Below are 12096 nucleotides of genomic sequence, written 5' to 3'. Positions count from 1 at the left end.
AATTGCCCTGATGGGCATCTGGTAGTTTGAGGCAGCCATTACTTTCTTGACGCTTGACCTTTCTCCATTTTGAGGAGGGCAGTGGGAACTTTCTTGTTGGACCCTCTCAACCTTCATTCATGCAGAAAAGCTCTCTCTCAATATTCATTCTTAAATATTTTTCTCCCCTCTCGGAAGGACCTCAAGATTTAGTGGCACAAATATAATTTACTTTCTCTGAAGTTTTCAGTTTGGAAGCTAGTGTAAAATCTAGCTGGGTGAAGTTTCCGTCCTGTGAATTAAATTTACATCTGTGGAGTCCCTGCTGGACCCAGCTTGGTGTTTGGACCCCCTAGGTGTCTGTAGGTCCATGCTCCCGCAACCATGGTCTTCAGAGGCTGAGCAGAACAGGATGTACATCTAAAAGCATCGACTCCATTGTGGAAAGCAAATTAAGAATGCCAAGGGCCTGCCTCTGTTTTGCAAATAAAACAAAACCAAAAAATGTTTGGCGTTGCATAGAGAAAAGCTTTGAAAAAATCATGCATTATCAGTTAACCCCATGTGGGTAATCTGGTACCATAAGCAGAAGTAGCTTAAATAGACGTCGTCATACTTCTCAGTTGCTTTGTCCTGGTACCAAGCAATGGCAACTGAACATTTGGGCCACGAGAAGGAAGACAACTATTCAGGAAGTTAGTTTCTTCTTGCATTAGGACTTTTCACTTCTACACAGCATTTAAAAACTATTTTTTTTTTAATTGGAAAAAAAAAAAATTAAGTAAGCTCCATGCCCACCATGGGGGTTGAACTCACGACCTTGAGGTGAAGGGTTGCAAGCTCCACCAACTGAGCCAGCCAAGCGCCCCTGTATAGCATTTTGAATATGAACTACAGAGTGTTTTCATGTTCATATTCTCAGTTGATTTTTTGTAATCGATTTGAGCAGTATCATCAACTTCATGTCACTACAGACAGAAAAAGAAGGAAGTTGAGGCACAGGTCACGCAAGAAAACCAAATCAGGCCTCAGGATGGAATCAGAGTCTTGGTCTCTTCCTACTGTGTTAAGAGGCTATGGGACCGGTTGGATCTCTAATGGGAGCGATGGTGGTTGTGGTGTTCTTTTCTTTCTTCTCCTCTGTTCCCATCTAACACCTTCTTGGTTTTTATCCCTTCTCCCTCCCCTTTTATTTCTTTCAGCTTGGATTCCTTAGCACCACCACAGCTCAGCCAGAACAGAAGGCCCCAAATCTCATTGGCAAATACCACCATGTGGACCGTGCCACTGGCCAGGTGCTAACCTGTGACAAATGTCCGGCAGGAACGTATGTGTCCGAGCACTGTACCAACACAAGCCTGCGTGTCTGTAGTAGCTGCCCTGTGGGGACCTTTACCAGGCATGAGAATGGCATAGAGAAATGCCATGACTGTAGTCAGCCGTGCCCATGGCCGATGGTTGAGAAATTACCCTGTGCTGCCTTGACTGACCGAGAATGCACTTGCCCACCTGGCATGTTCCAGTTTAATGCTACCTGCACCCCCCATACGGTGTGTCCTGTGGGTTGGGGCGTGCGGAAGAAAGGGACAGAGACCGAGGACGTGCGGTGTAAGCAGTGTGCTCGGGGTACCTTCTCTGATGTGCCTTCTAGTGTGATGAAATGCAAAGCATACACAGACTGTCTGAGTCAGAACCTGGTGGTGATCAAGCCGGGGACCAAGGAAGCAGACAACGTCTGTGGCACACTTTCGTCCTCCAGCACGACCTCACCTTCCCCTGGCACAGCCATCTTTTCATACCCGGAGCACATGGAATCCCATGAAGTCCCTTCCTCCACCTATATTCCCAAAGGTAACTTAACCTCATGAGTTACTTATTTGAAAAAGGCTTTGAGCCCAGTGGAACTACCGAAAATGGGCTTGTACGGAGGATGTTTTCTCCATTTTGTATATTCCAAAGTCACCCTTTGAGGAAGGGGCCTCCATTTCGTGGATAATTTAATCTGGCTTCTTTGCATGTATTAGAAACATTTAGACTCAGGTTTTCTGTTGGGGGGGAATCAAATATCTAAAAACTAGGTCACATCAAGTTTAAAAATAAGAACGAGAGAAATAAAGATAGTGTGTGGCCTTATGTAAGTCACTTCTTCAGGCCTTGGTTTCAAACTTGTTAAATACATGATGTTCAAGGTTCCATCCAGACTCAAAGTTTTCCCACATGGAATCAATCCTGGATAGACACAGCCAGAAGGAAAGAAGGAGGGATAAGGGGAGAAAATACCATGATGCCTGGAAGGGAAGGATGAATATTAGAAACAAGTTGGGGCATAAAAGGAGAAAGAAAGAAGTTTCAGGAAACAAGCACATTTGTAGCATGTTGAACATAACTGGCATTCACATTTGGAAAATAATAAGTTTAATTTTTTTTCTTTAAAAAAAGTTTTTTAATGTTTATTTTTGAGAGAGAGCCACTGGGGGAGGGGCAGAGAGAGAGAGGGAGACAGAGAATCTGAAGCAGGCTCCACACCATCAGCACAAAGCCCAACGTGGGGCCTGAACCCACAAACTGTGAGGTCATGACCTGAGCCAAAGTCAGACGCTCAACCGACTGAGCCACCCAGGTGCGCCTATAAGTTTAATTTTTCCAATTATTTTAACTTTATGCCCTTCATCAAGTATCCCAGTTGTTAGGATTTGGACGTCAGGCAGAATATAAAATTTATTATTTATTTCCAAGTCCTTTTTGATTAATTTTCATGAGATGATAGCCAACTTGAGTTGTGCTTTCTAGCATACTCTTTGTGTGTGATTACACTGGACCTTCGTGATAACTCTGTAAGGAGGGCCTTCTCACAACCGCCATTTTGAAATGAAGAAATGGGCTCAAAGAGCTCAAATGAACTGTCCAGGTTTTCTCAGTGAAGGATGCAGTCTAGGTCCTGTCTCTTGGGACTCGAAATCCCTGGCTCTCACACCAGGAGTATGTGCAAACTTCTCTGAAAGAAGTCCACTAAGCTGCCCAAAATTTACTAATCTATTAATAGCCGATGCTAAGTCCTGCTTTGTTTTTTGTTTTTTGTTTTTTTTTTAATTTTTTTTTCAACATTTATTTATTTTTGGGACAGAGAGAGACAGAGCATGAACGGGGGAGGGGCAGAGAGAGAGGGAGACACAGAATCGGAGACAGGCTCCAGGCTCTGAGCCATCAGCCCAGAGCCCGACGCGGGGCTCGAACTCGCGGACCGCGAGATCGTGACCTGGCTGAAGTCGGACGCTTAACCGACTGCGCCACCCAGGCGCCCCAGTCCTGCTTTGTTTTATTCACTGACTTTTCTCACCAAAGCTTTCCCTGGTTGGATTTGGAACTGAGTTTGAGCTCTTTTTCCCTACCTTAGCTATAGTCTCAGTTTTACCACTGTATCCTGAAATGGTCAAAAGGAGGAGGAGTAAAGGAGTTAGATTAGTTTTGTGAATCATCAGCACAATTAAGAGTTGACTAGAACCCTGAACATTCATGGGTCTGCTCTGAACGTGAAGCATAGGAGAAGCTGCCCTGAAGCTCAGATGTTGGGGCCCTGAGGATGCTGTTGGTTTTGCCATGAGGAAGTGAGTTTAGCTGTTAGGTTTAGTTTTCACCTTCCACGTAAAAGTGCCGTTAGAGTCCTTACGAAAACGTGCAGTATAAATTACTCTTAAGCTCCAACAGTTCACATCTTGTGTTATCTGGCCTGGTTTGAAGATGAACAGGAAGAGGAGGAATATACAGATCCCCAAATATAGAAAAGCTCTCCCCCCCTCCTTTTTTCTAGGCATGAACTCAACAGAATCCAGCTCTTCTGCCTCTGTTAGACCAAAGGTACCGAGTGGCATCCAGGAAGGGACAGTCCCCAACAACACAAGCTCAGCGAGGGGTGAGGAAGGCGTGAACCAGACCTTCCCAAACCTCCAGGTAGTCAACCACCAGCAAGGCCCCCACCACAGACACATCCTGAAGCTGCTGCCATCCATGGAGGCCACTGGGGGGGAGAAGTCCAGCACGCCCATCAAAGGCCTCAAGAGGGGTCACCCCAGACAGAATTTACACAAGCATTTTGACATCAATGAACATTTGCCCTGGATGATTGTGCTTTTCTTGCTGCTGGTGCTTGTGGTGATAGTGGTGTGCAGTATCCGGAAAAGCTCAAGGACTCTGAAAAAGGGGCCCCGGCAGGATCCGAGCACCATTGTGGAAAAGGCAGGGCTGAAGAAATCCATGACCCCAACCCAGAACCGGGAGAAGTGGATCTACTACTGCAATGGCCATGGTGAGCCTTCTTTTCTCCTTGCTCACAGATCCCCATGCCTGTCCTTTCTTAGTCCTTGCTGCCTGAAGGAGTGGGAAATGCAAAGTTTCTGGAAGCTGCTGTATGCCATGTGCTGTTGGATCTAGTTGTGCTATGAAAAATGAGGTGGTCCGCATTTGACGTAATACATTCACAGACAATAACCACTCAGCCCTCTTCTCCCCGGCACATTTAAAGGAGAATGTTGACAAATCAGAGACCTGAGAATGACCCTTAGGGACTTTGTTCAACCGTGTCATTTCACAAGCGGGGAGATAGAGTTCAGGGAAGTTTGGCCGTGTCCTTGACCCAGGCTGGTTGTTTGTTCAGCCCAGATGGGGCTGACTCCGTATCTCCTGACTGTTAGGTCCCTTGCTTCTACAATACGAGGCTGCTGGAAAAATAGAGGGCGAAAAAACCCATCTTGTCTTCATTAAGTTTGCCTTTTTGAATCTGAACCTTGCTTTTAGATTCCTGTCACTTTCTTACAAGTGCTTTTCCCCTCCTTGTGTTTTGAGGATCCCATTTCTATCAGGAGGCTAGGAAAGTCTTTTAGATTATAGACACCCAAAGCTTACTCTACTGGTTATCATCCGAAGCTGGACCCTGTGTCTTCTACCGAGTGGTCAGTGTGTGCTGATACAGGCTAGAATATTTCAGTTTTTCCTTTTTTCGAAGGCTAAAAACAGCCAACAGGACGTGTCCCAGCAGCTAAGTTTGATGTGACGAGTGCAGTTTTTAACTTGTGGTAGTAACTTCCCTTTCTTTGAATCCTCGGGGGCTCAATCCAGTGGGATCACAACCTGAGCCGAAATCAAGAGTCAGACGCTCAACCGACTGAGCCACCCGGGCACCCCTGTGTTGAGTCTTAAAAATGTTTATGCCCTTTGCCCCAGTAATTCAGTTTTTGTGAATCTCTCATAAAGGCATAAAGCGGAAATACTAAAAAAAAGATATGAGCCCAAAGACCTTAAACTTTTAACTCAGCATGTTGTGTAATAAATAAAAACTAAAAATAATCAATCGAAGGCCTAGTTTTAGGGAAATGAATAAGTAAATTATGGCATATCCATGTAGTGGAGTACGGTGTTGACATTGACGATTTAATGAGGTTTTGTTCTTTTTACCCGCGACATAGGGAAATGTTTACACTAGCTTAAAAGAAAAACAACAAAGCCAACCCAGGCTACGCACTTTACACAATAAAATCCTGGTTCTCTTAAAATGTGGGGAAAAGACTGAAAAGAAATACGCCAGAATAAAAATAATGTTTCTTCCAGTTTGGTGGGGTATAGTGGAATTTTTGAGTGCTGTTTTCCCCTTCTTTATTAGTTTTCTGTTCTTCTCCCCAAATTTTCTATAATAAGCTCGTGCAATTTTTATAATCAGAAATTTAGGGAAAGTTAAAAAAAAAAACCCAAAACTCATTTTGCTTCCTTTTGCTAGTCTGAGTGAAAATCAGACTGGGGGGAGCATCCTGTTTGGGATAGAGCCTGCATAGATTTGAATAAGATGTCTCTTTGCAGGCAACCCAGCTGGGGAAGGAAGGCTTCAATTAATTCTCCCCTCCTTCTTCATAAAACGTAGTTTTATTTGGACATAATTTCAGACTTACGGAAATATTGGCCATAGTACAAAGAATACCGATACACCTGTGCCCAGATCGACTGGTGGTTAACTTTTGTCCTTTTGCTTTATTATTTGCTCTTTTAATATAAAATTACATACAGACTTTGTGTTGTGACATGCGTAATAACACAGACGAGTTTGTTACATATAGCATAATGTTATATAATATATATAAAATAGTGTTACATAATACGTAGTGTATATATGCAGACTGTCCCTGACTTAATGATGGTTCAACTTCAGGTGTTTTGACATTACGACGTTGCCAAAGTGATATATATATATATATTCGTTCCAAATTGTACTTCAGATTGTGAATTCTGGTCTTTCTGGGCCAGTGATGTGCAGAATGATACTCTGTCATGATGCTGGGTGACAGGCATCTCTCAGTCAGCCACGCGGTCACGGGGGTGAACAACCAATACACTTATAACCCTGATGTACCCAAATAGCCATTCTGGTTTTCACTTTCAGTACAGTATGCAGTAAATTACACGAGGTACTCAACACTTTATTATAAACTAGGCTTTGTGTGAGATGATTTTGCCCAACTGTATGCTAATGTAAGTGTTCCGAGTATGTCTAAGGTAGGCTAAGCTTAGCCGTGATGTTTGATAGGTGAGGTGTATTTTTCTCTTAATTGAGAATAATGAGTTAGGTGTATTACATGCATTTTCAACTTAGTGTATTAAATGATACTTTCAACCTGCGATGGGTTTATCAGGATGTTACCCCATCACCAGTTAAGGAAGACCTATATACATATGTACATGCATACAATAATTTTTCTGAGTCATTTCATGGCCCTTTAAGCCTAGGTACGTTAGTATACATTTCTTAACAGTAAGGATAGTCTCTATATTTTTTTAAATTTTTTAAATTAAGTTTTTAAATGTTTATTTTTGAGAGACAGAGAGAGACAGAGTGTGAGCAGGGGAGGGGCAGAGAGAGAGGGAGACACAGAATCGGAAGCGGTCTCCAGGCTCCGAGCTGTCAGCACAGAGCCCGACGTGGGGCTCGAACCCACAAAGGGTGAGATCGTGACCTGAGCTGAAGTTGGACGCTTAACTGACTGAGCCACCCAGGCGCCCCAAGGATACTCTCTTTAAAAAAACGTAGTCATTTTCAAACTTAATAAATTTATCATGGATACAGTATTTTTATTTTATTTTATTTTATTTTATTTTATTTTATTTATTTTTTTAACGTTATCAAGAGCTCCTGGGTTTATTTATTTATTTATTTTTTGGCTACAGTATTTTAATTCACTGCCCATATTCCAGTGTTGTCAGTTGACCCAGTAAAGCCCTCGATGGATAGCGTACCTTTTTCCTCTGGTCCAGGATCGGTCTAGGATCAGCTATTTCATTGAATTGCCCTTTAAATGGCCAGTCAGGACACTTGTTCTGATATATCTAATTAGGAGAACACGAGCAAAGAACATCTTGCTGGATTCCGTAAATGTCCGGAACCCTCCTCCTACTTTATTAAAAAAGTGACTCCATTCCTGTAGTAGTCGCACTTACCGATTAGATCGCAGTCATAGCTGTCAGAATTCTTGAGAACACTGCGAGTTGAAGAAGTAAAACTGGTTCGGCGGTAGAAAGCAGCTTAATTCAGTGACCTTTAGGCATTCTTAGGACCACCTTGTGTCCCGTGCCCTTGTGTCCCATGCCTGTGTCCTTGAAACAATCTCCTGTCTCGTAAAAAGAATGGAAGTGCCAAGTCAAATAAAACCATAACTCCTGCGTTCAAATCAATACCTCGGGATTATGCTTTTCCAGCTAAATCACAGTAGTCTCATTCGGGTACAATGATCTCTTCCCGTATTTAAACTTTTCCCCCAGGTTTTTGCATTGCAATGTTTATATTGCAAAAAGTGTGAAGACCTAAGGAAGGTCTCTTCTTTCCAAATTGCTATTCTCAAAGGTGCAACCAGGTAAAATCCCATTACAAAGCGAGGTTCTGTTTAATAACCGTCCCAGGGGCTCAGAGAGGCCTCTAGAAACAATACCTTGTTGATCTGATTGCAGTGAGTTCTGGGCAGCGGATAATCCTGTATAATAAGATCTTTTTGTGATCCTCACCCATTTCACACTGAGTTGTTCATGAGGATGAGAGGGGATAAAATCACCTAGCCCTGGGGCGTGCTCTATAAGAGATCATGTACATGTAGGACGTCACTTACCTCCCCTTACCTTAGCAACCCTGGCTGTGATCCTGAGTGCCTCATAGACCTTCAGCACTCTGACGCGGGGCCATTGGTTCCCATCCGTTTTCCCAACAAGAGCCTCTCCTTTATTTGGCCCCACTCAGCCCTCTTTACCTACTATGGACTTAGGTTAGGGGTTTTAATTTTTTTTTTTTTTAACGTTTCTTTATTTTTGAGACAGAGAGAGACAGAGCATGAACGGGGGACGTCAGAGAGAGAGGGAGACACAGAATCTGAAACAGGCTCCAGGCTCTGAGCCATCAGCACAGAGCCTGAAGCGGGGCTTGAACTCACGAACTGTGACATCATGACCTGAGCCGAAGTCGGACGCTTAACCGACTGAGCCACCCAGGCGCCCCAGGTTAGGGGTTTTAAAGTTGAATTCCTGCAAACTGCAATCCCGCTTTCACGGAATCCTAGTGTTGGAAACACCAGATGAGACATTATATGGCCAAGAGGTTCAAAGACCGAAGGTGCTGTGGTACTTGTATACTTCTTTTTTGAAGTCGTAGCAATTTTATGTCTGGTTGATTGGGTCTGGACTGTGGTTTCCTGTAATGCATCTATTGTAGCCACAGAATTAGAAGTCCCTTCAGAATTTTAAAAAATTTATTTATTTATATTGAGAGAGAGAGAGAGAGAACACGCACGTGGGAGCGGGAGCGGGAGAGGGGCCGAGAGAGAGGGAGAGAGAGAGAATCCCAAACAGCAGTTCACCATCAGTGCAGAGCCTGATGTGGGGCACAGCCTCACGAGCCACGAGATCATGACCCAAGTTGAAATCAAGAGTAGGCTGCTTAACGGACTGAACCACCCAGACGCCCCAGAAGTTTTATACATAAAAATCTATGTCACTCTGTATTACTGTGTCATGAGTGTCCTCAAGATGTATGTCTGCTGTTAATGGTCCATTTGTCATCGTTTTGTCACTTTTAAAAACGTTCCTTCTTTCTGTAGTATAACCCCAACATAATGGGTCAATGGTGGGACCAACATGTTCCATTTAATTTAAAATGAAGAGAGGTGTGGGTTCACATTCATTGGGAGGTCACATGGGAAACAGTAGTTTTTGTTTGATCTGCTTTGTCACAAAAAGCACAAACGCAAAGATAGTGAAAGTTAGCCTGTGCACAACTGGCCATACATTGCAACGCGAGAGGCTCAAATGGTCTCAAAATAGTCTCTCTATTCCCTTCCTGGTAACCATGGAAGAGAGAGAACTGTAGCTGAGGAGATGGCTGACGACGGGAATCTGTCGCCGCTCTCTCATGGCTGTTCCTTTGTGGGCCATTTCTAGTTACCTTTCCTTACTTTCTTCCCCTTCTCTCTCCATTCCCACTTCTCTCTCTTCTTCCTTCCTTTATCCCCCCTTCTCTTTAGCTATTTGCAAAAAGTGTGAAGTTGCGATCCCGGGCAACCTATTGTCCGAGGGATTTGGAAGGGGAAGTTTGAAAGGCAGGGCGAGGAGTGGAAGTCACCCCGAAAAATGCTTCTATGGATAAGAGAGGAGAATACAGACAGGAGGCTCTGCAAGGTGATAAAGGGAACAAAAAACGGACAGTATTTCTCCTCGATCGTATTTCCTTTCTCTCTCAGACTTCAGGATATGGAGAAAAATGAGGAATAAAAGAGTGAGAGACCAAGGAATTGGATTTTATCTCGTTTAAACTGAACTTGGCTCCTGACTAGCACCTTCTGAGTTCTGTGTCTCGGGGAGACAGTAAGCATTGGCCAGGGACAGTGAGCCCTTCTGGTGTGGCTACTTCAAGCACATGACATATAAGGACAGCGGCATCTCCTAGAAATTGACTGCAAAAACAATAGTACACGCGGCTGGTGCACTGTTTCTCGAGCAACTCTTTCGCAGCAAAAGGGGAAAGGACTCGTTCTGTAGAACTAGATTCTAAGATGCTATTTCTTAACTCCTTTTGCTCTTACTGTCTGGCACTGTTTAACTGTTTGTGTCTATGTGGTTTGTCTCCCCACATTGTTTCTAAGTTCTTAGAGAGCAGACACTGGGTTTTATTGTGTGGCCCCAGGCCTGGGCAATAGCCCAGGGCCCTCAGAGGGGTGGCCCGGAGTCCAGCTGGCCCATGTGGTAGCCACCCGAGCTATTTCACGTAAAGGTAAAAGTAACTAAAATAAAAAAAAAAAAATCAGTACCTCAGTTGTGCCAGCCACCGTTCAGGGGCTCAGTAGCCACATGTAGCTAGTAATTGCCAGATTGGACAGGACAGCTCTGAAACATTTCCATCATAGAAAGTTCTATTGGATAACACTGGTCTAGAGCAACCATGAACTAATTAATCTACCTAATCCTTTTCCAGGTTGCATTGTTTTCCATTCAAATATTGGATTTTTTTCCTTTGGCTTATAATCATATTTGGTGTGAGGGATTTCACGTAAAGATCTTAAGGTGGGTTCTTTACACGAAATTGCCGTAGATACCAGGAGTTATTATTCGGAGCCAAAGGAAGCTTTCGTGACAGTAGTGCTTTAAAATATGCAAAAACCAGCTACAAAATTTGCTGATATTCCTCCATCTGATATGCTGCTTCAATGTGGAACCCTTGGGCTCTTGGACACTGGAGAGCTGGGTGACATGAAGAGAGGGAATTAATTCGTGAATGCTTCGGTGCTTGCGTTTAAGCAGAATGCAAACGGCTTAGTCTTGTGGGTGCCCTCAAGCAAGGAAGCCGGTGGGAGGCGGCCCTTGGTTGGGTCGGAGGTGAGAGCAGCAGAGGCAGTGGAGGCCAGGGGTTTGGGGAGGAGAGCAACACTACTCTACACCCTGGAAATGACAGCAATAAAGCTGGGTTCTAAAATTCTAGAATTGCCATTCCCTGTCCATTTCAGTGAAGACCTTTCACTTCTCTGGGCCTCTGTTTAGAAGGTTAGAAAGAAGTTGTTCTCATATGCACTTCAGAGCAAGGTCTCTGGAGTCTGGTTCCACTTAGTGGCTATGTGATCAAGATCAAGGTCCAGTTATTTAGCCCCTCGGTGCCTCGTTTTCCATGTGTATAGAATCGGAATCATACTAACGGATCGTTTGTTGTGGGAGTGAAGGGAGTGTGTGCCCAGCGCTCAGTACGTTGCTGGCCATGTGGTCCGTGGTTTGTAAGGAGAGATGGTAGAGAAGTGACTCGTCATCGTCACTTCTGTCCTCTCTGGTAGTCTCTCCGTTTGTTTCCTGATTCAGTCACAGAAATAATGACCACGAGTCTCCTTTATAGTGCGGGCAGCTGTGCTTACATAGCGTCAAAACTGCTACCTTAAAAGAGCTTGCTGGAAATGTGGTTTTCCCTCCATGCAGGGTATGGTTCCTTCTTGGTTTACTTAATCTGCTGCTGGAGGCAGTGCTCTCTGAAATGGCAGAAAGCCTCATAGACAGTCAAACAAGACTCCTTATTGGCTTTATATTTAGATATGGACTTATCCTTTCCATGGTAATATTTTCTCTACGCTCTACTGGGGTCGGCAAGCTAGGACGTATTTCAGCATTCGAAGGTTATACGGTCTATGTTGCTATACTCGGCTCTGCTTTTATGGGATGAAAACAGCCTTATAGGCAACATGTAAATGATGGACGTGGCTGTGTTCCAGGAAAACCTTATTTGTAGAAATAGGGGGCTTGTCTTGCACGTTCTAGTTGGCCAGCCCCTGATGTATACCATAGCGTTGTCTTTTAGCAGCTTTTTTAAAATAAATTTTTTTAAATGCTTGTTTATTTATTTACTTATATTTATTATTTATTTTTGAGAGACAGAGAGAGACAGAGCACAAGTGGGGGAGGGGCAGAGAGAGAAGGAGACACTGAATCCGAAGCAGGCTCCAGGCTCTGAGCTGACAGCACAGAGCCCGACGCGGGGCTCGAACTCACGAACCATGAGATCATGACCTGAGCCGAAGTCAGACGCTTAACCCCTGAGCCACTCAGGAGTCCCAAATGTTCATT

The 12096-nt window shown here is 44.0% G+C and overlaps 1 protein-coding gene across 1 annotated transcript in view; it reads left to right on the top strand.

The window, feature by feature from the left end:
- TNFRSF21 (TNF receptor superfamily member 21) overlaps nucleotides 1-12096 on the top strand; it is a 73110-nt gene that overhangs the window by 18247 nt on the left and 42767 nt on the right. Inside the window, exons 2-3 of the mRNA XM_023254047.2 lie at nucleotides 1182-1830; nucleotides 3788-4282. Coding sequence (XP_023109815.1) covers nucleotides 1182-1830; nucleotides 3788-4282 — 1144 coding nt within the window. The remainder of the gene's footprint in view (nucleotides 1-1181; nucleotides 1831-3787; nucleotides 4283-12096) is intronic.

The sequence above is a fragment of the Felis catus genome, chromosome B2 (assembly GCF_018350175.1).
Source record: "Felis catus isolate Fca126 chromosome B2, F.catus_Fca126_mat1.0, whole genome shotgun sequence".
NCBI classification, from domain to species: Eukaryota; Metazoa; Chordata; class Mammalia; order Carnivora; family Felidae; genus Felis; species Felis catus.
The sequence above is the reverse complement of the archived record's forward strand: the minus strand, read 5'-3'. Positions and strand labels throughout refer to the sequence as shown.